This window comes from Mya arenaria, chromosome 13 (assembly GCF_026914265.1).
Source record: "Mya arenaria isolate MELC-2E11 chromosome 13, ASM2691426v1".
NCBI lineage: Eukaryota > Metazoa > Mollusca > Bivalvia > Myida > Myidae > Mya > Mya arenaria.
The window spans coordinates 33,185,367-33,212,218 of record NC_069134.1 but is presented as its reverse complement, the minus strand read 5'-3'; the positions used below and the strand labels follow the sequence as shown (position 1 = coordinate 33,212,218).

Below are 26,852 nucleotides of genomic sequence, written 5' to 3'. Positions count from 1 at the left end.
AAAACGTTCTAAAAACTCCAGGATATCAAACATCAAATGTGGCTGATTTCTTACATTTTTTACTTTCGGGGCGAATGGTAAACATGCCAAAATACGCAAAGCGGCGGGGCGAAATGAGATATAACAATGCCGCCCATCTATAACAAGGCGCATTTTCACATTATCACATTTTCGCAGTTCGAACAATGAATACATAATATGTGTTAGTGTACATGTAATATGGCATATTTTTAAATAGTAAAGAGCAATGTTATTAATGATAAGTAATAAATCAAAAGTAAAGTGTTAGTTCTTTGGGTTATTGCAACTTGCAAATGTTGATATTTCCATGTACATGTTCTCCATATTTGCTGTATTGTGGCTTTGAGTGTTTCTCGTGAATATATTAGTTTCACAGGATTATCGTTGAAGTCAAGTCAAGTCAACAGTTTATTGAGTAATTTAAGGCCAACTGCTCAAAATACATAACATACAAGAAAGGCATGAGTTGTGTCAGGGTAATTATTCGATACAAGCAAAGTGTACATAACAAATCATGATTACGTCCCCTTAATCTGAACTAATAATGTTCAAATGGAAATTGTATACATAATAAGCTAGTTTTCGTAAATCTTCATATAATATAATTACCTATAAAAATCTTCTCGTTCAGTACCATTAGGATACCAATCAAATAAATATTGCGTTCGTAGCTTCCATGTTATAATTTAATCCTAATGTATGTTCTTTTTGTCTGCATTTTGGTCTGCTTTAATAAAGATAAAGTGGCTGTGAATAAGATTATTTTATTTTGTCTTTTTACAAAAGTGAGATACTGCTGTCATCAACTGAACTGATTTATCTCGTCCAACCTGAAAAGAACGTAAATTAATTTGAAATTGTCTACTAAAGATGTATGGTATCATTACGAAATAACATAATCAAACAAAACGTATATTTTGATAATACCCGACTAGTAAATTATCTTAAGAACATTTTTGATAGTATATCAGTTTCAAGAAACGTGTTGTTTCTATGATGGATTTATTATGGTATTACTTAAAAACGAATTACGTAGATAGATAAAATAATGTTCAGTCACTATAAAAGCAAAAAAGTAATCTCGTTATCAATATCTAAAGTATACTAACACATCTTAGCATCCTTATGATGGACGGCTATGCTTCAAGGTCAAGTTAAAGTCTTTATCAAGTGCCCCCCCCCCAAAAAAAAAAAAAAAAAAATAAATAAAAATAAATAAAAATAAATAAATAAATAAATAAATAAATAAATAAATAAATAAATAAATAAATAAATAAATAAATAAATAAATAAATAAAATTAAGTAAATAAGTAAATAAATAAAATAATCAATAAATAAAAAAAATCGGTGTATAGTACACAACCTCTGTGTATTGATCTTAATGTAATTGTCTTGTGCTCTACTATCAGATCTCCGATCTGACGGTATCCTGCTGTGCAGTTTTGGAGGTTTTATTTTAGAAATGGACCATAAATGGCACTGGGCCAATTAACAAATACACTGGAAAATGCCCCTACTGTGACACCAATGCAATTAGCAGGAGATGCACATGAGGGAATTATCATGCCAAACATTCCTTAAACTAGAACTTTGAACAAGTATTTATATTTTCTATGTCAAACTAACTCGCTAATGGTTTGTAAAATGCACTTTTTAAATTATGAAATAAAGTGTGACAAATCATAAGGAGTGTTAAAACAAAAATAACAAAAACTGGAATTTTTCAGCAAATATTGATATTTGCTAAAATATCGTCTTTGAAGAGTTACGACTGTGGTGTTGCGTGATTGGTTGATTAACTGTGGCGTTGCGTGATTGGTTGATTAACATTATCACGTGATATTATCAATGTATCGTTAATAGGTCAACATATCCACCACGTTTTTTTTAAAATCCCGATTGCTTTGAGGACTATCTCGCCATTTTCTACTTTTTTCTTGACTTTACCGGCGTGGGTTATACATTGAGTGTTCAATATGTTTATTTACAAACATGTGGTAATACTGTCACCCAAATAATTGACTTTGTTTTCATTTAACCTGAAATGCAACAAAAACGGGCTTTTTATTAGAATGTGTCTTCTACACGTGGGTTTTTTTCTTGTGAGGAAACACCAAAACTATATAATATTGAAACTAATCTTTCACCTATGTGTTTTTTTTTCGAATAAGTAAACAATTATGCTTGCAATATTTTCTGTACGAAAGTGGTATACAAGCATTTACCACAACCAAACCACACTCTAAAAACCACGCAATCATGGCTTTATTACAATAATATAATGAAAAATATAGAGACAAGCCCGCAGTCGAAAACTCAAAAATAATCCCTGTTTAGGGAAACAAAACAAGGGCTTAAACTATAGACACAAGCATATTTACATCACATACACAAACTAACACCACATACGCAAGCACAGCAAACAAAACATACCTTCATCCAAATTGCTTTACGGTAAAAGGATGGGATTATCGCATTTGAACGGTAAGTGAAAGAAGAGTTCACTGAAACTCTACTGGGGGATTAAACCTCACACTTGCCATCATTTATCAATAAAGTATAAATTTAAATATATAAAACATTTACTATTCTATAAACATCAACCTAACTTAGTGAAACAAATACCTTTTTTCGCAGATATAATAATTAAAATGGTCAGGACACTGTTCATCTATCCATTTCCCGTCATGTGACCCGTCCGTATAGACGCAGTTTTCGTTATTTTTGTCATTATCTGGTTGTCCTGGATACCAGAGAGTGGCCACCGCCAATTTTCCGCTCCCGATCCACCGCCACTCATCCTCGAGACTTAGATCATTGAGACCAATCCAATACTTCCCTGAAACAATTAACATAGTGACTATATGTCAGTTAGTAAGTAAGTAAGAAAGTGGTTTATTATAGTGACGTGTGCATAACACAAATTTTCACAACGCAAATATAAATGATGATAACACCCTTGACTCTATCAGTCACCTTACATAGCATATAAATGTTAAATACAAAATTTAATGGCAAAAAGCATAATGCAACAAGTATAAATGCTTTAAATACAAAAAACAACTGATTTCATGTGGAGTTCAACATTAGTCTCGAATGTACCAGATTTCAATGAAAATCAGTCTGTGAAACATACCTGGACTAACGTTTGCTTTAAAAATTAAGTTCATGTAAGAGTATGTAATAGATTGCGTATATTAGCAGTAAAACACACGTATCAAAAGGGAGAACTCCTATAAAATGCAAAACTCCTTGCAGTTCTGGGTTTGATCTCATTGGAACAAAGTTAATTATATAAATAAGATATTACAGGGGAGAGAATTCAGATATACAATACATAATTAATTCAGTGCGGTTTTCTCCCTTATTCATGCACTGCTATCGCAGTGAAGTTAGTAAATGGTCGAAACATACCCAGTAGCATTGCATGTAATATGGAAGAACATATATCCTTTATCATTATCCATTAATATATACCTTAGAGTTTGCAAACTTGCATTGGCGTTCATACTCCGACGTCTTGGTAAGCTGTCTATGGGTAAATGTCCTTTGTATTGATTTGTATTTGAGCTACTGTGTCCGATAATTGGTCTGTATGTACATTTGATAATAATTTGTTATACTCTCTTTGTTACAGCAATGCTCGGAATTGAAGGGGTATTTTGTATACTACACAAATGCTCACATTCCAAAACACGAAAGTCTAGTGTTAGTATTCAATGGGCACTTAACAACATAATGACACTCGTTCTCAACTTCTTGTATGCACATGTTCACCTAGATACCGTCCCGTTTCTATTCTTGAGGTAACCAACCAGTGCATAACTGGGCCAGCAAAGAACATTATTTCTTTGCGGTCCGGATGGGCAAATCCGCTAATTTTTTTATGTCACTTGCCGGTTTCCCTACTTGGAACATAAACGCATAATTAACTCTTACATTATAATCTATATTAAGATTCATAGTTTGTTTAAAGCACGACAATATATTTATAAGAATTAACATGTCATTCATAAGAGTATTTTAAATATAGTCTTCTGGTGATCTTCTTCCTGCTAAAATTGTCGCTTACTTGAATGATGTTTGACGACGCTGGTTATGTAATCACGTTCAGCGGTCGTCCTCGCCTCTGCCAACGTCCCTCCAAACATTCTGCAGATCGACTGCCAACATAACAAAATGGTTTTGTACAAAAAATGGCAGTATCGCTCTGTAGGGAACATTTACTAAAATGCACTGAGGGGTTTCAAGGAGAAATGTATTCAGTTTGATTTTAAACGACATTTAACTTCTTGATCCAAAACAATGTATGGGCAACCTATGTACACTGTTTCATGATTAACATTAATCCCCTTTTCAATGATCGACATTCATACCCTTGTCCATGATCAACATTTTAACTGGTTCCCAGAATCATCATTCATGCCCATGTCCATGATCAACATTCAAACCGGTTTTCAGAATCAACATTCATACCCTTGTCCATGATCAACATTCAAACCGGTTTTCCGAATCAACATTCTTACCCTTGTACATGATCAACATTCAAACCGGATGTCATTATCAACATTCATACCCTTGTACATGATCAACAATCAAACCAGTTTTCAGAATCAACATTCATACCCTTGACCATGATCAACATTCAAACCGGTTTTCAGAATCAACATTCATTCCCTTTTACACGATCAACACTCAAATGTTTCAAAAATCAACATTCATTCCCTTTTACATGATCAACATTCAAACCGTTTTCCAGAATCAACATTCATTCCCTTTTACATGATCAACATTCAAACCAGTTTTCCAGAATCAACATTCTTACCCTTGTACATGATCAACATTCAAACCGGTTGTCATTTTCAACATTCATACCCTTGTCCATGATCAACATTCAAACTGTTTCCAGAATCAACATTCATACCCTTGACCATGATCAACATTCAAACCAGTTTTCAGAATCAACATTCATACCCTTGACCATGATCAACATTCAAACCGGTTTTCAGAATCAACATTCATACCCTTGTCCATGATCAACATTCAAACCGGTTTTCAGAATCAACATTCTTACCCTTGTACATGATCAACATTCAAACCGGATGTCATTATCAACATTCATACCCTTGTACATGATCAACAATCAAACTGTTTTCAGATTCAACATTCATACCCTTGTCCATGATCAACATTCAAACCGGTTTTCAGAATCAACATTCATACCCTTGACCATGATCAACATTCAAACCGGTTTTCAGAATCAACATTCATTCCCTTTTACACGATCAACACTCAAATGTTTCCAGAATCAACATTCATTCCCTTTTACATGATCAACATTCAAACCGTTTTCCAGAATCAACATTCATTCCCTTTTACATGATCAACACTCAAACCGTTTTCCAGAATCAACATTCATTCCTTTTTACATGATCAACAATCAAACTGTTTTCCAGAATCAACATTCATGCCCTTTTACATGATCAACACTCAAACTGTTTTCCAGAATCAACATTCGTTCCCTTTTACATGATCAACACTCAAACCAGTTTTCCAGAATCAACATTCATGCCCTTTTACATGATCAACATTCAAACCGTTTTCCAGAATCAACATTCATTCCCTTTTACATGATCAACATTCAAACCAGTTTTCCAAAATCAACATTCTTACCCTTGTACATGATCAACATTCAAACCGGTTGTCATTTTCAACATTCATACCCTTGACCATGATCAACATTCAAACTGTTTCCAGAATCAACATTCATTCCCTTTTACACGATCAACACTCAAATGTTTCCAGAATCAACATTCATTCCCTTTTACATGATCAACATTCAAACCGTTTTCCAGAATCAACATTCATTCCCTTTTACATGATCAACATTCAAACCAGTTTTCCAAAATCAACATTCTTACCCTTTTACATGATCAACATTAAAACTGTTTTCCAGAATCAACATTCATTCCCTTTTACATGATCAACACTCAAACTGTTTTCCAGAATCAACATTCATGCCATTTTACATGATCAACATTCAAACCGTTTTCCAGAATCAACATCCATTCCCTTTTACATGATCAACATTCAAACCGTTTTCCAGAATCAACATTCATTCCCTTTTACATGATCAACACTCAAACCGTTTTCCAGAATCAACATTCATTCCCTTTTACATGATCAGCACTCAAACCGTTTTCCAAAATCAACATTCATTCCCTTTAACATGATCAACAGTCAAACTGTTTTCCAGAATCAACATTCATTCCCTTTTACAAGATCAACATTCAAACCGTTTTCCAGAATCAACATTCATACCCTTTTACATGATCAACATTCAAACCAGTTTTCCAGAATCAACATTCATTCCCTTTTACATGATCAGCACTCAAACAGTTTTCCAGAATCAACATTCATTCCCTTTTACATGATCAACACCCAAACCGTTTTCCAGAATCAACATTCATGCCCTTTTACATGATCAACACTCAAACCGTTTTCCAGAATCAACATTCATTCCCTTTTACATGATCAACACTCAAACCGTTTTCCAGAAACAACATTCATTCCCTTTTACATGATCAACACTCAAACCGTTTTCCAGAATCAACATTCATTCCCTTTTACATGATCAACATTCAAACTGTTTTCCAGAATCAACATTCATTCCCTTTTACATGATCAACCCTCAAACCGTTTTCCAGAATCAACATTCATGCCCTTTTACATGATCAACACCCAAACCGTTTTCCAGAAACAACATTCATTCCCTTTTACATGATCAACACTCAAACTGTTTTCCAGAATCAACATTCATTCCCTTTTACATGATCAACATTCAAACCGTTTTCCAGAATCAACATTCATTCCCTTTTACATGATCAACACTCAAACCGTTTTCCAGAATCAACATTCATTCCTTTTTACATGATCAACAATCAAACTGTTTTCCAGAATCAACATTCATGCCCTTTTACATGATCAACACTCAAACTGTTTTCCAGAATCAACATTCGTTCCCTTTTACATGATCAACACTCAAACCAGTTTTCCAGAATCAACATTCATGCCCTTTTACATGATCAACATTCAAACCGTTTTCCAGAATCAACATTCATTCCCTTTTACATGATCAACACTCAAACCGTTTTCCAGAATCAACATTCATTCCCTTTTACATGATCAACACTCAAACTGTTTTCCAGAATCAACATTCATTCCCTTTTACATGATCAACATTCAAACCGTTTTCCAGAATCAACATTTATGCCCTTTTACATGATCAACACTCAAACCGTTTTCCAGAAACAACATTCATTCCCTTTTACATGATCAACACTCAAACTGTTTTCCAGAATCAACATTCATTCCCTTTTACATGATCAACACTCAAACCGTTTTCCAGAATCAACATTCATTCCCTTTTACATGATCAACACTCAAACTGTTTTCCAGAATCAACATTCATTCTTTTTTACATGATCAACAATCAAACGGTTTTCCAGAATCAACATTCGTGCCCTTTTACATGATCAACATTCAAACCGTTTTCCAGAATCAACATTTATGCCCTTTTGCATGATCAAAATGCAGATCCTTTTACATAATCAACATAGTTACATCGAACGGACAATGCATTTAAAAATGACATCGGTTTTTACCTTTGACCTATTGAGTACGAAAGCAAAAATGTCAGTGTCTGATGCCTTCTGTGCAAGAAGACAGACCGACCTACGGATTAAAAGAACGCGTCTACCGGTAGCTGTAACAATACACTTTTTAAATACAGGGCCAATGCCTCGAAAACACTAAGTGTTCCACCACCTCATTGCCACGTCCGAGTCGTTGGAACGAGATAGAAAGTCGTGGTCACATCTCACCTCTACTTCCATACTACTTGAAAGTAGTTACGAGTAAGTTAAGGGTAAACAGTATTTCCGGTGTTTCGACGTATCTCATAACGTAGTCGATATTTATGTTATCGTATCTTAAGTAGTGGCGTTTATACTCGACCTTTAGTTTATTTGTATATTCTTTGACGAGCAAAAACACAAAAATCGCCCATATATTTCTGAACTACAAATTAGCGAAGCGAAAGAAACCACAACTGTAAATATTGTATAAGGTTTGAAGGAGTTTTTTCTTGTTTTCGATCAGGAACTTATACTCACGTCATTAGGCAAAATATCACAAGGCGGTACCCAAATATATATCAAAAATCAGATTGTAACATTGATATTTAGTATTGCTTTTATTTTTATCTTACTTGTTTGTTGTTTGTGATTTCTTTATTTAATCGTTACACATTTGATGGTAGGGAAAGTGTGAGGTTAAGAACCCAAGTAAAACTCCCTGTTCCGCTGACTGTCGGTAAACGTAATATTTATTAATAAAGATATTTAAATGCACATGTTCTCTGTCTTTCTTGTAATGTGACTTTGATTGTTCTCATTCGTTTGTGTTAGGCAGTGAACCATGTGCCTCGAAACATGATTATCATTAAACTGTTGAATATTGGAGTTGTCATAATATAATTAAAACGTTATATCTTTTCTTTGCGTCTCTATTCGTTCTGCTTTAACAATGAGTAAAGTTGTTTTGAAATATTTATTCGTTCATTTATCTTTTTAGAAGAGTACAATATTGCTTTCATCCAAAGAGCTGATTTATCTCGTCCAACCTGAAAATTAAAAGTAAACAAAAAATTAAAAAAGTTGTCTACTAAAGATGTCGGGCATCATTATGAAATAACATACTCAAACAAAACCTGTATTCTACGGTGTCATAGAGGTAACGATAGACGTAAGTCGTTTTATTGAGAGACGTAAGTCGTTTTATCGAGAGACGTAAGTCGTTTTATTGAGAGACGTAAGTCGTTTTATCGAGAGACGTAAGTCGTTTTATCGAGACACGTAAGTCATTTTATCGAGAGACGTAAGTCGTTTTATCGAGACACGTAAGTCGTTTTATCGAGAGACGTAAGTCGTTTTATCGAGAGACGTAAGTCGTTTTATCGAGACACGTAAGTCGTTTTATTGAGAGACGTAAGTCGTTTTATCGAGAGACGTAAGTCGTTTTATCGAGAGACGTTAGTCGTTTTATTGAGAGACGTAAGTCGCTTTATTGAGAGACGTAAGTCGTTTTATTGAGAGACGGAAGTCGGTGTTTCGAGAGACGGAATTCGTTTTATTGAGAGACGGGAGTTGTTTTATCGAGAGACGGAAGGCGTTTTATTGAGAGACGGAAGTCGTTTCATCGAGAGACGTAAGGCGTTTTATTGAGAGACGTAAGTCGTTCTATTGAGAGACGTTAGTCGTTTTATTGAGAGACGTAAGTCGTTCTATTGAGAGACGTTAGTCGTTGAGACACGTAAGTCGTTTTATCGAGAGACATACGTCGTTGAGACACGTAAGTCGTTTTATTGAGAGACGTTAGTCGTTCTATTGAGAGACGTTAGTCGTTTTATTGAGAGACATAAGTCGTTCTATTGAGAGACGTTAGTCGTTTTATTGAGAGACGTAAGTCGTTCTATTGAGAGACGGAAGTCGGTGTTTCGAGAGACGGAATTCGTTTTATTGAGAGACGGGAGTTGTTTTATCGAGAGACGGAAGGCGTTTTATTGAGAGACGGAAGTCGTTTCATCGAGAGACGTAATTCGTTTTATTGAGAGACGTAAGTCGTTTTATCGGCAGACGTAAGTCGCTTTATCGAGAGACGGAAGTCGTTTCATTGAGAGACGGAAGTCGCTTTATCGACAGACGGAATCGTTTATCGAGAGTATATTAATATTTATATACTTTGGCAGCACGTGTGACGTTGATATTGTCAACCCGAGAGCAGAATGTCATCCGATGCGTCAAAAAAGTTGAAAATGTTTCTGAAAGTCATAATATCTCTTTTTCGGGTAGTGGCATTTTAACTTTGTAGACAACAGTGAGGTTTGATAAATAGAAATAACACATATGCAACCTCTATGCTATCGTAATATTCTGACATTACACCCGAGAAAATAACTTAAGAACATGTTTTGATAGTAGTTCAGCAGTTTATTTAGGACCAACATGATGATTTTTATTTACTTATCCAAACTTCTAATGAAATATAATCTAATACAATGTACTGTGAACCTATAAATGACGATACTCAAAGTGACACTCTTATTGAAAATCATAACATACACATGTATAACCAATATCAGTTTTGACTTTAACTACTAACTAAATAATGTATGGACAATTTTAATAACTGAAAGCAAGGTTGTAGCCGTGTATTTAATAGCAGACAGCGCAAAAATATTAAATGATTGGTGAATGCTAAAAAAGTTAATGATGTCTACTATAGTCTCATAAGGTAGAAATACCGTATTTTATGCTTATTTATTTCAATCAAACTCGGTATCCTTCATAAGAATCATTGTTTCGATTTTTCTTCATCGTTTTTGGAATATTTAAACACTATTATTAATTATGGTTAATCTTATTTGGGAGTAATAGTGCATGTTTAAGCTTTCAGACGGAAGCAATACCAGGTTTTTCACCGTAAAATATATCAACACTGAGTGCCCAACCGAATAATTAGTGTACATGTATCTTTATCGCTTAACAAACGAGAATAAAATATTACACATTCAATCACGATTTTAACCTTTTTATGAAATAGATACAAATCAAAAAGTTTAATACCTTTTCTCGCATATGTAGTAATTGAACTTATCAGAGCATTCTTCATCGTTCCATTTGCCCTGAGATGTTCCGTCAGTGTGCACGCAGTTTTCGTTACCATCGTCATTGTCTGGTTGCCCTGGATCCCAGAAGGTCACCGTCGCCTGTTGGCCGCTTCCTACCCATCGCCACTCGTTCTCCAGACTCAGATCATTTAAACCAATCCAGAATTTGCCTTTAACAATGAGAATATTTTCAGCACTTAACTATATTTCTTGAGAAAATATTATAAATATCATGTCCGGTTGACAACGAAACTTGACGTGCAACGCGATATGCATCAGAGGGCTTGTATTTTCCATTTGGACAGTAAACGCATTTCTAAACGTAAATTTAACGTTAATACGAAGTAGTATTAAAATTGAAGGAATTAATGGCATCATATAGTTTACTTTTGGACAAACATGCATCCGACTCGAACAATAGCTTACTTGAATGATGTCTTGAATGAATTATCTGGTTGGTTATGTAATCCCGTTCATCGGCCGTCCTGGCCTCTGCCAGGTTTCCACCAAACATTCTACATATCAGCTGTTAATATAGCAACAAGAAATGTTTTAAGACGAAAAGCATTGACCTTGACAAAAAGTACTTTGACCTTTTCAACTGCTGTAGCCTAAACTCTGATCAAAGGGAACTTATAGATCTATAGACCTTTAGAAAGATGTTCCAAGATATACCATCAAAGCATACTGTATTGAGCGGTAAAACTTTTATCACATTGTATGTGATATTGACCTTTGACCAACTGACTACAAAATCAATGGCTGACATGTACTTGTCGCGAGCAACAACCCATCGAAGTAACATTATCTATGGTTAAGACATTTACGAGTTATTTTTCGGACATTTCTTTCAAGGAAAGATGGGAATTACATATGCCTTCGGGCATTTGTCCATGAAAAAATAGGCGTCAGAATAAGGTCAATAATAACCTGCCGCTATAGCCTTTTGGACCAATGAAATGATTATCAAATTATTGCGTGAACATTACTTTCGTGTCCAAATACACGTTCATTTGCTTGTCAATCAGTGAAAAACAGCAGGACCGCACTGCCATTTTACACATTAACGACTGTCGATTTGTTACGCGGTTTCAAGCAGTAAGTTTAAACTCTTCAAAGATTTTTTATAAGCGTGAAGTTCTTGTGAGCATAATTTGGCCCATAGATATAGGATCTAATTGGCAATAGAAAACACCAAATCGCTGATGGCGGCAGTTACAAATAAAAAGGCTTTCCGACAAATCGACCGGCCGACGTTTGCAAACCTTAAACGAAGGTGGCATAGTTACGAAAATTAACGTATTTGCGTAACGCTCAAATTTGCGGATCTCAAGCAATACATAGTGAATACCTATGTGTAGTATCTACAACTCACTTTTAGTTGACATGATAAAGTTTTAACATACTGGATACTGTATATTCTTAATGGAGTAATTGCAAAGCGTGCAAGGCCGAATATACTCTTTTAATTAATTCAATCTCTATCCATGATTATGAAGTTGTGTTCCCATACACTAAGTAGTTGCTCATTGTATTATTAATATAAACTAGGGCGGCTAAATATTGCTCTCCAAGCAAAGTTTCCATGTGACCTGCAATACACCGCGGACTAGAATTGCTCCCAAAGCCAAGTTTCCATACGACCTGTAATGTACCGCGGACAAAAATTGCTCTCCAAGCCAAGTTTCTATTGAAGTGTAATGCATCGTGGACTATAATTGCTCTCCAAATCACGTTTCCATCTGAAGTGTAATGCACGCCGGACTTTAATTGCTCTCAAAGCCAAGTTTCCAGGTGACCTGTAATGCACCGCGGTCGAGAATTGCTCTCCGAGCCAAGTTTCCATACAACCTGTAATGTACAGCGGACTAGAATTGGTCTCCGAGCCAAGTCTCCATGTCGTCTGCATAGCAGGAGGCAGATATTATGGTGACCGGAAGTGTTCTGCGCTCTGGAGTGAAATGCATTCCGAGCGAAGTCTACATGTCGCCTGCATAGCAGGAGGCAGATATTATGGTGACCGAAAGTGTTCTGCGCTCTGGACTGAAATGCATTCCGAGCAAAGTCTACATGTCGCCTGCATAGCAGGACCGACTTTAAGGTGACCGGTAGAGTACTGCACCGTGGACAAGAATTGGTCTCCAATCCAAGGTCCAATGTGGTATGTATAGCAGGGTAGACATTAAGGTTACCAGTAGTGTACTGCACCGTGAATTGTTCTCTAAGCCAAGTCTCAATGTCACCTGCATAACAGGGGGCAGACATTAAGGTGACCGGTAGCGCATTTCAGCGCGGACTAAAGTTTCTATCCGAGCCAATAATCCCTGTCATCTGCAGAGCAGGGTCAGCCATTAATCTAACCGGTAGCGCACTTCAGCTAGGACTACAAATGGTCTCCAGGTCAAGTTTTGCCTGCAAAGCATTTTTTTTCGTTCTATTTAAAAAAACAACAATTCACGTTGATTATTATGAATGTTTAACTTATGATATCATGTAACGTGAAGTTACTTTAATAAATACTATGAATCCTGAATCTATCTTTTTGTTAAACTTTCAGATAATCAAAAACAATTTCTGTACTCCATAACACATAAACAAATCACAGTTTTGTTAAAGCTCTCAAGGTCTTAAAAGTCATTCTAAAACAACGGATAGGCATTTCAGGTGTGCTGGAAAACTCCATCTTGCATCCATCCAAGATGAGTCATGCGGAACAACACGCCACTTCATAATCCAATAAAATATACAATTATGAAATGCTTCTTCTAATAAAATGTAAAATGGAATGATTTGATCGCCAACAAACGCCTATTTTAGAGGATACATTTGACGACAACATACATTGACATACAACTAATACTCGTCATGTCGTCGGTTAATAACGTCGCACGCGTTTTTTGATTAATTTAAAAAAAAAAAAAAAAAAAAAAAAACGTTTTCCTTTTCAACTTTTACACAAATGAATAATTTAAGGTATGCAACAAAAAATCAAGGTCGAGAATTTGGTTCAGATCAAAATATCTAACCCTCGGGCATGCTGTGTCGCCAATTACTCGTCAAGCATAATATATATTATTATTCCCACATTAAATCGGGCGTTTGTCTAATACAATTGAATAAAGGCCCGCTATCACTATCTTGCAACGAGTTTGATGTCATTTGCCTTTCGCCCTACTTTGTAGCAATTACTCTGCCATCGCGTAGGACGACAAACCTTCTGGATGGGGACATAAACGAGCCACTAGTTCACTTTATACGACATCTGTTCGACTTTCACACAACTTTCACTTACGGCATCACATATCAATGGTGTGTGACCTGTGCTTTGAACCAGTGAGATCATGTTAATACCAACAATAAGAGATTCCGATTTAATCTATTTTGCTACCCTTGGCACATGAACTGTGACATGTTATTGCAAACCAGGAAACTACATGTCAATCAAAATAATGAAAAGAGAATAGTTAGATAGCATTTATATTATTTTTCATACTATAGATCATACATTTGTGTTTTGTTCCTTTCTATCATGAAAGTCAAATGAGTAAAACATACATATGCATTTGATTTTATTTAAATGCATCTTTCAAGTGTAACCTTTATTGAGCCCCTTTAATACACATGACCATGCATTCGATAGCATAACTAATTTAAAGCGATTTAACACCAGTTGTCGAATAACAACTTACCTCAGCTCCAGGCCAATTTTCTTTCTCTGTGCTCAAGTGGTAGCAGATCTGACCATGTTGGGTCCAGCCCGGTAAACACGTTTCTACGTTTATAAAGGCATCTTGTTAGTTTTGAATTGAACAGTGAGATGTAAAATATTCTTTCTTAAATAGATGTGCATTTTATTGACCAGATATTAGGTATAAGAAATGTTCTCTCTTAAATAAGGTTTTCATGGTCGGATCAGCTTTAAATCTTTATTACTCGGTTGCATAAAAAATATACTGTTGAATTTTACCCATGGTGTCAGATTATGTTTCAAATGTCACAATTGAATATTATGATCTGTTTTTAATGGATCAGTCAGTAAGTGTCATTATAACACAAATAAGTTTTAGTTGCAGATTTTGTTCAAGAGCAGGGTCACAATGGGCACCTGTTTTAACAACAAAGTAATCACCGATTATGTCTTTTATTAAATAAGTTATTGTTATGCATGATTTTTCCTAACAAAAACACCTACCAGGGCATTTTTGGTCTATGCATAATTTGATCTCTGAGGTCTGTCCTACACAGTCGTGTCCACCGTGCACAGGCGCAGGATTATTGCACTGTCTCAAGCGTGAAGAAGTTCCAGTCCCACACGTGACGTCACATGCTGCCCATGCGCTCCACTCTGACCATGATCCGTCAACTGAAAGATTGATATTGCAAAGGACTCTTAAGCAACAAGTAAGTTGCATAACTGTAGGTGTAAAAAAACACTTTTAATACAATTCAGTGAGTCTAGCTCGTTTACGCATGACATATGGTGTTTTAATCAATTCAAAGTGATACTAAAATCAATATAACTAACATAATTTCTGAGTGAAAAATCTTTAACAACTTACTAAATAATGCGTATGTGGACAATATTAATAACTGATAAAAAGATTGTAACCGTGTATTTAATAGCTTAAAACGCACAAATATTAAATGACTGGTGAGTCCTTAAAGATTTCCAGTGATCAACTATCATCTCATAAGGTAGAAATAACGTGTTTTCTGCACCTTTCATTAAAATTAAACACGTTATCCTTCATGAGAACCATGGTTTTCGATATTTATTCATCCTTTTCAGTAAATCAAAACAATTTTATCAAGTGGGGTACTACTTTTTTGGGAGTAAGAGTGCATCTTTAACAAAGTCAAGTGATGATATAAGAATGAATGGAATGTCTAGCTGCAACTACTATGCACAACGGCCAATGTTGGACATCATTGCTATAGTGTTTTATTGAATATATGTCAAATACTATTGTTTTGAACGATACTCGTTTTTTCTGACAGATGGAGTGACATACACACGGACAGGGGCAACTCTATACGTCAACCTTTGCACTTAAACTTATTCAATCAATACCTTACGATATAAACTGTAGGTTTCATTTGGATTGGTGGTTTGTAAGCTTATTTATACTCGCAGTCGGGAAGGCCCATTTGGTGAGAGCTCCGATAAGTGTGTTAGTCATTTTAGGTTCTTGGAGCACAGAGCACAGACAGAATGCTACCCTGGTTTGTGCTACTCTGATTGTTTAACATGAACCAGTGAATAGCACTGTCACATAGGACCCCAATTAACATCCGCCCCGAAAGACCATTAGTATTTTAAGTGGTGCGGCGGAATCGAACCTGCGATCCCTGGATTGACAGTCAAGTGTATACCACTAAACAACGGATACGCCACAATCTTGAATGTTTGCCATCAATCCTTTAAATAGCAGCCCTTACCGACATCACAGAGGTTACAGAACAGCTGACAATGGGCTCTAGCTAGATCGAAGTCGCTACATATCTGGTAGGTGTCATTCATGAAGTCGCATATTGGTTTGGCATCGGTGCATGTTGCTTAAAGATAATATATTATATATTGTATCTGGTTTTCATAGCTTTTCACATCAGTTAAAAAGCTTCGGTCCATTGCGAATATGCAGTGTTTTTAACAATACTGTTTACATAACTCCATTGTATCCATGTTTTAGTCCAGAAAAAGTATGCATTTGTGAGCATTTTTCTGATATATTTGTTAATAATACTTGTTCACCACAATAACAGATGAATCTAATCCAAAAAAAAACAGACTATGCTTACCAGAAGAAGCACCGTCGATGAGGAAGGCTGCAAAGAAGAGGAATTTATTGCTAGAGGATAATACTGTATCACAAGACAATTGGGAGCTCGTTTACATTGAAGTTATGTAATGTAAAGAACAAACTAAATGTAGTTTCATTTGAAGAAAACACAAATTTCGTTACATCATATGTGAACATTTTATTCCGACCGAAAAAAGAATACATCATTATCGGTATATGTATATGCTCCGTCGCAAAGAAAGTAAATTGAAAGTTTAACGAACACATTAGCAAACATTTGGTAAAAGTCGTTAAAAGTAACAAACCTTTGGAATAGACGAAGAGTTCCAAAATTGTAAACAATAGCAGCATGATGTTTCTCAAAGATCGCCTAGCTCTCTTATTGCTATCTTATCAGTATCAAGTTCATATCAACCTCTTTAATTATGTCAGGCGTTCTTCAATTAGAAAACTAGTTTAAAATGTCTGCTATGTACTTTTGTCGCTTGACATACAAACAGCCTTTACTGACAAGATAAGAAGGTTGGAAACTACCTTTTGTAACTGAACTTATAGACTTTCGTCTAGTTTTGACGTCAAAGTCTTATACAAGAATTAGCGTCAAAACTCTGCAATGCCTATATAGCTTATCCAGCGCTGGCCCGATATCTTATCTTATTTTGCATTATAAATCGTGCGCTAGGAGGTCGTACATTTTATTGTTGTCAATGAACAGCTTCTATAAATCTGGAGTTTTCATACTTGATCGCGACCCCACTCCTCGGCTTGGTAATTGCCGAATAGAAAATAGCGCTACATTGATTTTGTTTCATACAGTTTTAGCATCTTTATTTTTCAATTTTGTAGTACTTTTATAGGAAAACTATTATTTTAGCATTTATACCAAATATGCTAGATTTGACATTTACTTCTGCGCATCTTTTAATCAGTCTGTCTAGAGAAAAAAAACGCGATATTTATTATTGCATCGGCGCATCATTAATTGACCACCTAGAGAACTTACTGTATAAAGAACTGTACAATTTGATTTTTTATATCAAATATCATGATTTTTTCCACGACATTTCCAAAAGGCCAGAGCGAGACAACGCCTTAAAGGATTCCGTTTGGTTGTATAAGTTGCTTTCCAACTGTATTTAAAGAAGGTGTAACCGAATTTTTAAATTAATAAATAAACAGTTACTGTGTCCAGTTAGTTCTCCCTAGAATAACCAATGAAAACACCTCTTAATGCATATTGAAACACGCAACAAATCCAACCCTTATGTAACTTAAAGTGGTACTCGTATATAAAATAATATGTATAGCATTCATACATTTTGAGTGATAAACCTTTAACTACTTACTAAATAATGCATTTATGGAAAATATTAATTACTGAGAACAAGATTCTAACCGTGTATTTAATAGCAGAAAACGCACAAATATTAAATGACTGGTGGATCCTTACATATTTACATTGATCAGCAATTGTCTCATAAGGTAGAAATACCGTGTTTTCTGTTTACTTCAAATTAAACACGGTATCCCTTATAGAACCATTGTTTTTCGATATGTATTCAACCTTTACAGTAAATAAAAACAATTGTATAAATTGTGGTTCTGCTTTTTTGGAAGAAAGAGAAGTTTTTTAGGAGATGGTGATAATAATATACACGGTTTTGTTCATATTTTATTCGTATGTTCTTATCAAAGAAGGTATAATAGTGTTGTTTTCGTTGGCCTAATGTTTCTTATCCAATCAATGAAGAGGATGGTCCGTGGGGAGGTTCTAATAATCTGGAAAGAGAGAGAAATATATGGTAAAGCAACATGCGTAATTCATATATAAACTATATTAATAGATAAAGCAGTTACTCATGTCCCGTTAGTCTGAAGTTAATCATATTCTCTTAAAAGTACCTTTGTGAGTGTGTCTATTCTTTCTTTATATGAATAGATGTTGGCCAAGACAGTGGTAAGTAGCAAAAGTATTAGACAATGATATCAACATTTGCGTTTGCGCTGTATAAATCAGTTGGTATACTTGTATAAAGAGAAAACAAATCAACTGTAAACACAATGTAAATAATAATTATAAATAGTATTTTGGAGATTTGAGATACATTCTTACATCGTACATATGGATAAAGGTTGAATTAAAACTCTCTGCGATATCCACCTTTCTTCACAAATGTAGTGCATGCGTTCATCGCAATCCTCATCGTTCCATGTCCCTGTCCGTTCGCCGTCAGTGTGGACGCAGTCTTCCGCCCCCTCATAGTTGTCCGGCTGCCCAGAATGCCAGTCTGTTATCGTCACTCTTCGATCGCTCCCCGCCCACCGAAACTCGCCCTCAGTTGACAGATCATTGGCTCCAATCCAGAATTTAACTGTAACAAGTGCAAAAACATGGACTGAACATGTGTTTTTCAAGTTTATAGAGTCATCTTATTTAATGGACATACAACTACATGTGCTAGTTTTAAAAGTAGATATACACAGCAGTACAATATAAATATAAGAGATGAAATATCAAGGGTAATTTACAAGTAGGTTGTGTCTGCAGACACTATTGTAATCAATAGTATCCAGTGTGGTTAACTCGCGTGACTAGTTACGTCGGAAAACTGTTTTCTTTACATAGCCTATCATTTTTTTATCGTCAGAGAAGCCGTTTGATCCCCAAAACGGGGCAAATGTGTCAAAGTCGTAATGTTTTGTGAGCTACTCTTACAAGGTACATTGTATTTTATTTTTTGCAGTCTAGCCCTTAAATATGCTCATCAACAGCGTTTCATTCAGTCTTCGGGGGTTCATCATTACAATTAGCAACAGCAAAATGATAAAACACTGACTAAAATGAATAACCAAGTTTAAAAATTGTATTTTGAAAGTGAACTAAGGTGTAAGCAAATTAAGTATCAGCTAATGTTAGAAGTCAGCTTAGGGTACGTCGCTAATTACGTGGGCTTACCACACTGGTATGTAGATCAGACTATTTAAGCATTTCATCGTGTTCTTGCTGTTTAAAAGCACGTGCGAGGGAAAGCTAGAACAATACATGAAACGCCAATCGCTTTTGAATAATTTGCAAATGTGCCCTGCTACGTTCATATAGCATGACTACATGAAAACATGAGATCAATATTTATAATTGCATTTTAAATACTTAAACATCATGGTTAAAATTTGTTGGATCTTCTACAACTGAGTTTTTATTGTAAAATAAAGGCTATCGACAATATACATTTGTGTAAAATATTGTAACCGATTGTGGGTCCGATGACATCGCAATTATCAAATCAGAGCGTACTTCCGATATAAAAAACGAGGTCATAACGAATGTAAAATGAACGTCAAGTTTTGCATCCACACAACATGACGGGAAATGTTGATATTCATATTTGATGTCAGACTACTTAGATTCTCGAGGTTCAACCCATTGCCTTTCACAAATGATACTATTTAAGATGTTTTATATATCACATATTCTACGAAAATCAGATAACAGTTCGTACCTCTTCTTGTACTGGCTGTTTGCCTGATGAATAACTTCTCCGACTGCGTTCTTACTTCAGCCAAATTTCCGCCGAGCAAGCGGCAAATCAACTGAAAAATTATTGAACAGTTGATGTTGTTAGATAAGAAATAAAGGGTGAGCTATTTAACGGATGCACGTTACAAACACCGTCTTTAATGAACTATATAAACACACAGCGAAAAAAAGTGTTAGAATAATGTAAAGTAAATAATTTTCTGCGTTCATTTTATAACTCTTAGATATTTTATTAAATATAACGGTATAGTTATGTTTGTATGGTCGCAAAACCGTCTTAAAAGGCCACTTGTGAACAATTTAAATTGTCAGTACCCTATTGTACAGTCTTTACGTGATTCATTTGATAAAAAAAAATGATATTTCCAAAAATCTTTGTCAAAATGCTGAGGCACGTTTCAGTCTTCATTGTCATGTGACAAGGTGATAACTCTATCAGAGCCTACTTGGACCAGTCATCATTGCCATGTGACAGGGTGATAACTCAATCAGAGCCTATATGGACCAGTCCTCATTGTCACATGACAAGGTGTTAATCCCATCTGAGCCACCATGGACCAATCCTCATTGTCATGTGACAAGGTGATGACTCCATCAGAGCCTACATTGACCAATCCTCATTGTCAGGTGACAAGGCGTTTATACTCATCTGAGCCTCGGACCAGTTCCAATTGGCTTGTGTCAATGTAGAAACACTCATCTGAGTCACAAACCGTGTCTCTATACTCACCTGAAGCTCGAATCAGTCCCCATTTGCATATGATAAGAATAAGCACTCATCGGAGCCACATACTGGTCCTCATTGTCATAGGGCTAGTAATTTACACTCACCTGCGCCGTCCCAAAGTGCTTCTTAACCATGGTCCAGTCTTCATTATAAAATAATACGGTGTAAACACTCACCCGCGCCATACCACCGTGCTCCTAAGCCATGGTCCCGTCTTCATTATAAAATGATACGGTGTTAACACTCACTTGAGCCATTGACCAATCTTCAGTGTCATGTGAAAACAAGTAGCAGGAATCGCCGTGATGCACCCAACCTGACTTACACGTCCGTAATGCTGAAAATATATCAGTGCGTTTATGTGTCTATGAGCAAATATGAATACTTGGCATATCTTAACATTTACCTCTACTTAATATACATAAGAATATTTCATATCGTGCATTTATGTTAATGAATCGAAATTCCGCCCAAGGAAGAATACATTGTAAAAACCGCAAACACAGACAAATATTTCAAACGATACAAAAAATGTATATTTAATTCTCATTATTGAGTTAATCCGAAATATTTAGGCACAATCAGCTACTAGTTTTTATTTGCAATATAAACCACTCATATATCATTACGTGTCGTGGTCAGCATTTCAAATGTTGTTGTCGTTGATGTTTTTAAAGTCGTCGGTAGTGGTTTTAACGTGGTTGTAGTAGTTGGTGATGTCATTGATGTTGTCGGTGGTATTGAAGGTGTAAATATTGTTGTCTGAACAGTTGATGATGTCAGTGTAGTGGCCTGACTTGTTGATGGTGTAAAGGATGTTTTCGGACTTATTGAGATTGGAAAGGGTGATGTCTGACTAATTGTTGGTGTAAATGCTGTTGTCTGATTTGTTGATGGTGTTAATGTTGTTTTGTGACTTGTTGATGGTGTAACGGATGTTGTCTGATTTGTTGATGGAGGAAATGTGTTCTGAATTGTTGATGGTGGAAATGATTCGTTCTGACTTGTTGTGGTTGTATGCACAATTATCGGAATATATGTTGTTTGATTGTTTGTAGTTATGTCGGTGTTATTTATGACCGTATATATTGTAGTGTTGAGAAAACTAGTTGTGGACAGCGAATACATATAATCGGTCAATGGTTTTCCTTTTGAAGTAGTTCGAGGTATAGACGTTGTTGTGGATATTTGTGTTATATTGGGTGCTATATCCGTTGTAGTAGGTGCAGACGTAGAGACTGAAGTAATTAAGAAACACTTATATTAAACACTCATACGTATTTGATCATCAAAGATGCCATTTCAGACATGTTTCTGGCAAACGAAGCACCATATAACGATATTCGGAGAACAGATCAATATTAAATGAAAGACATTTGCATATCGGTGTAAGAGAAATCTGAATTTATAATGACGGACACAGGGCAGAAGGTTATAGATTTCCTTAAGTACATTATTATACTCTGTGTAGGAACTAAGTCGTAAAGAATAAGAAATATTAATATTTATATATTGCTTTATAGTAGCAATAAAGAAATAAAATTATGAACGCCAAACCTTGATCTTGTGTCGGGACACTTCCAGGGCAAGTTTGTATCATTATTTGACTATTATCCTCCACATATCCAACCTGCCATCAAACAAACGTGAATATTATATCATATACAGAACATTGATATCACAAAGTATCGTAGTATCATAGATATATTTTTATCAATAAAACTCCATCTCTGTTATTCAATTCTCCATGTCATTTTACAGCTGTATTTGAGGAAATAAAACAATATATTTGGAGCATTAACGCGTTGCTGTCGATCATGTAATGTATATAAAGAAACGTGGGGATGAACTGATTGGTAAGAAATCAGTTTCAACAATAAAATGCAATACTAGTCTGTAATTTGTAATTTATGTTTACTTTTGCATTCTCTCATTTGTTTTCACTGCCATCAGTACCGTATCTCTTTTATTTTGAACTGAACTAAGAAAATGATATTCCAATCCTTACCTGTCCTTCGAATTGAATTTGAAAAAAGATCCCATGACGAAGCTGACCATACGACGGTTTGCAATCGAATTCGTAGAGGTAGCCAATGGTCTTACTGTTTTTATTTTCTTGCAGATACACTGCTGATTCCACGTTGTAGTTACATATGCAAGCATAGTCACATCTTACCATCCCACACAACAATATAGAAACTGCTAGCATGTATAGTTTCACAAAGACAGATGGTTGTGATTTCATCATTACATTTGCCAATCATGTAAACAACTAATAAATGTGAAATGTTGTATATAAATCCGCGTTAAAATGATTTAAATAGTGACACAAACTTATTTATATACAACGAGATTGAATTTATTTCAAATAAAGGCTGGTTAATTAAGATAATGATAGTGAGGCTTTTCTTATCAAGCATACAAAATTGACACAGTTTAAGGCATTAAGGAATAGCTTTCGTTTAATTTTATATCGGTGAACTTTTACTACTTACTGTTGTCCGCTTAGCACAATTTAGTTTACTTCACCATCATTGTATAATAAATAAAGCTTAAAGTCGCTTTCATTTTTATTAAAATACGTCAGTGTTTTGATGTTTTGGGGACAACCATATTATTTTGAAAAGTGCCTGGTGAGTTGTCAAGAACTTGAATTGCCCTTATCAATTAATAAGACATAAGTATACTTATGATTGTGTTTGTGTATGGGCCGGAGCCTTTTGTACAATAAACTTTGAACTTGAACTTGAAATGAACTGTCATGTGAGAATGAAAACAACATTTAAATAAAGCTAGTTTTAAAATGATTAATGCAATCCTGTATTTATTTACTGTTTTGCATTGGATAGCATAAGCATTGTACAATTGTTATAGTTTAAATGTTTTAAAAGGTACAAATGAAATATCTGCATTTCAACCATTCCTCTCTGCCGAAATGCTTTGTAGACAATATAATCTTTGCCATCCCATGGTGCTGCTAAGCCAACAGGAACAAAAAAAACCCAAACAACAACATTAACGTCATCGACATGTATGAACGGTAGCAATATGTTTATCCTACAAATAGTTTTATTAAATGGATTAAGTTATTTTACGTGGTTTCTTTTGCATGTAGTGGCTGTAAAAATATCTACGGAAAATAATCTACAATCTAATAATCAAAATCTAATGCATATCATCATCGCTCTGTAGTACATGAATGGTCAATAGCTGTTCTAACAAAAAATGACCTTTTATACAGGTCATATTTTATATGAGATGGCACAAACCATTCAGTATTGCTATTCACTGAATTTGTACCTACGTTATCTGCAGATATTTAGGCCCTTATAGTTCCTGAATTTTAAGATTATAGTCAATGTCAATAGCTCGTATGTTTTCTTCCACCACATTGTACACGAACCTCAACTTCAGGTGCCTCATGTATGCTCATTATGTCGGAGACGCAGACTTCTTGCCTTGATTTGAAGTCGCCTGTGATGAATCGAGTCTTTATGCATTGCATGCGTTCCAGGCGGTCGATGTCATATTTTAGGTAAGGATATCCCAGACTACGCTAGTCTAGTTTTGCACGGACTAAGGCGAGGTAGGCGTTCTTTCTGCATGGCATGGGCAGTGGTGAAGGTTACGGCGGTGAAAGTGTCTATATATTGCCCAGTTATTTATTTGCTTTCATGTAAAAACTGGCTTTTTCTTTCGATGTGAAGACCAAATCTAACATGTTATTTTCGCCTGTTGATTTTGTTTGGACATTCGTGAGGATGTAAGCTCTAGTAGGGCTTCTTGGATTTCTCCGCCCTGTGCTTCCTTCCTAACTTGAGGGATTGTATCTCTATATCAGCGCAGTAACTATTGCCACATAAGATGATGATTGTCTTTTTGTTTGTTGGATGCAGACTTAAAAACATATTGTCTCTTATAAGGCCAATTTTTGTTATTTATGATTGATCCAATATCAATATCATATTGTTACACATGTATGCAGAATATAAACCGTATTGCAAATTAAAACCAATTCGAACATGCAGTTTTTATTCACTATATTTCATTGTTGTAGCCATTTTGACTGAAAACGTTGTAGGTTTAGATATTGGAATTTCTCATAAGTACAAATATCCTCCAGTCCACATATGGAAAAATTATTATGATACTACGTTTTTCAGGCGGCTTGTTTCAATTCGAGTTGGTTGTGTAAACACAAATACAACGATACCGAGCAAAGTTCAAAATACTTTTTCATAAGCATGATAATTTACGTGTATGATACGCCTATATATCGTAGAAAACCTAAGGGTACATCGATCTCTACAGTAAACATTAGTATTACAAAGAGTTTTTTAAAATATTATCTGTAATAATATAACAAAAACAAAGTCATTCATAACATATTATAATGTTGTTGGATTGATAATATAGATAATGTAGCTCCAGTACCTCTTTAATATTTATATTGAAAACATCCTGAAACTTCAGAAATGCAACTTAAACATAACCGTAAATGATAAATTTATTTATAACCTCTAATATAATAAGAATAATCTCCTTTTAGGTTTCACGGTACGAAATCAGTGCCCTGTACATTGCAATGTAAACAGACAACACTTCAGATGGGAAAATACCATTTCTAATGCTTGACAAACATACTTTTCTTAAAATTCAGTTCAATGCCAATTGACTTAAACAATAAAAAGGTACGTGACGTTTCAGGAAGGGTAATCACTCACTTAAAAGTTAGGTACCGTTATTTTTTCACGGAATCCACGTTACAAATGGCATGCAGTAAGCAAAGTTCTAGTCCAGCAGAACACATTTAATCTTTGAGATATTTACGAAAATGCATCCTGTACCACACCCGTGCGCTTGGTATTTAGTTTTAGCGTATTTATATCGGACAAGGATTATATTTTTCAATAAATGGACTAAATGTTACATTGTGCAAACAACACAAGCCAGTTCCCGGTCTTTAACATATGGAGGACAAGGCAGAGAGCCGCATCTAGCCTCAACTAAATACAGGAAATGTTCATTATCATTTGACTCACCCCGTGGCAGAAAATCAGGTTCAAAGTCCACACAGATGTGGTTTATGGGTCCCGAATGACCATAATGGGCAGTTAGAAGATACTCATGGTACTCTTTTGTCTATCAATTTTAACAGTTGTTCCTTCCATGTATCATCAGAGTTGTATGCTTCCGTGCAAGACAAACGGCACACGGGACATCGTGTTGAAGAACATTGTAGGGGAATATTTGGGTATAACTATAGACTCCGTACCATAGATGAAAGTCTTGTATCCATCACCGACACTGTCAGTGTAGTTAGACCAGGTTGGGTCGTCTGGCAAACAAACAATATCGCTTCCGCTACCTTTGTAAGTGACTTAGCAAAACAAATACTGTTTTCAGCATTTATGTTATTTTCTACTCCAAATAGTACGAGGGTTGTCCGGAAAGTTTTGAGAGTGTGTCTATATTTCAAAACGTTTTTAATATAAATCAGCAAACAATAAGCACCTGTGTATATAGACTATTCACGAGTTTCCTTTTGAAAAATTAAATTATATAATCTCATAATAAGGAAGTAAATGGTTGTCAAGACAACCCATCTAGCGCTTCACGGAGCACTTTGAATTTTACTCTTTCTAAAAAGTGTTCACAATTCATATATACTACTCCTTCTTAATATTAGATGCCAAAACGTCACGTCAAAACATATGACGACAGTATGACGTCAGCTGCATCACCTCGCAATTTATTAAAGCCATCTAAGTGTAGACAAGTTTGTAACGATCAACGGAAGTAGAGAGATATTTCGAAGATGTACGAAAAAAACTGCAACGTTGAAGTCACGCACGGAGCAGCGCGCTATGATCAAACACGGTGTCGCAGCGGGATAGCTCCTACAAATACTTATACGTTTCTAACAATGGATAACTCAAAGACAAAATGTTCAAGGGCTTTGGTATTTCGCTGGCATGGACGTTTTTAGTGACGGGCATGAACGTGTGTGCGATTTAAAGCGGCAGACCGTCAGT

At 35.4% G+C, this 26,852-nt stretch overlaps 2 protein-coding genes across 3 annotated transcripts; both read right to left on the bottom strand.

Moving 5' to 3' along the window:
- Positions 1-745: 745 nt before the first annotated feature.
- LOC128214426 (perlucin-like protein) lies at positions 746-16,925 on the bottom strand. Of its 2 annotated transcripts, none has more exons than XM_052920892.1 (8): positions 16,858-16,925; positions 16,551-16,577; positions 16,191-16,307; positions 14,944-15,114; positions 14,441-14,523; positions 4,095-4,185; positions 2,648-2,861; positions 746-851 (listed from the first exon to the last, which is right to left on the bottom strand). In XM_052920892.1, exons 1-8 carry the CDS (start codon positions 16,901-16,903, stop codon positions 824-826), a joined length of 777 nt encoding a protein of 258 aa, XP_052776852.1. In that variant the 5' UTR covers positions 16,904-16,925; the 3' UTR covers positions 746-823. The 2 variants fall into 2 exon arrangements, with proteins under 2 accessions (XP_052776852.1, XP_052776851.1); XM_052920891.1 differs by lacking the exons at positions 746-851; positions 2,648-2,861; positions 4,095-4,185 and adding exons at positions 8,619-8,705; positions 10,708-10,921; positions 11,178-11,277.
- Positions 16,926-18,230: 1,305 nt separating this feature from the next.
- LOC128214425 (aggrecan core protein-like) lies at positions 18,231-23,092 on the bottom strand. Its single transcript, XM_052920890.1, has 7 exons — positions 22,826-23,092; positions 22,375-22,447; positions 21,447-22,055; positions 21,066-21,154; positions 20,053-20,143; positions 18,714-18,924; positions 18,231-18,331 (listed from the first exon to the last, which is right to left on the bottom strand). The coding sequence occupies exons 1-7, from the start codon at positions 23,063-23,065 to the stop codon at positions 18,286-18,288; spliced, it is 1,359 nt and encodes a 452-aa protein (XP_052776850.1). The 5' UTR covers positions 23,066-23,092; the 3' UTR covers positions 18,231-18,285.
- Positions 23,093-26,852: the final 3,760 nt, after the last annotated feature.

Bases quoted from the DNA above. Each gene is read 5' to 3' on its own strand.
- LOC128214425 (XM_052920890.1), bottom strand. From the start codon at position 23,065: ATGATGAAATCACAACCATCTGTCTTTGTGAAACTATACATGCTAGCA. The intron at 21,155-21,446 runs GTAATGATATAT...ATATATTTTCAG, and splicing joins TGAAATGCTGACCACGACAC to CATTACGGACGTGTAAGTCA. The intron at 18,925-20,052 runs GTACGAACTGTT...CACTTGTTACAG, and splicing joins AACAGCCAGTACAAGAAGAG to TTAAATTCTGGATTGGAGCC.
- LOC128214426 (XM_052920891.1), bottom strand. From the start codon at position 16,903: ATGCTGCTATTGTTTACAATTTTGGAACTCTTCGTCTATTCCAAAG. The intron at 16,308-16,550 runs GTAAGCATAGTC...ATTATCTTTAAG, and splicing joins CATCGACGGTGCTTCTTCTG to CAACATGCACCGATGCCAAA. The intron at 8,706-10,707 runs GTATTAAACTTT...TTTAATTTTCAG, and splicing joins TACTACATATGCGAGAAAAG to GTTGGACGAGATAAATCAGC.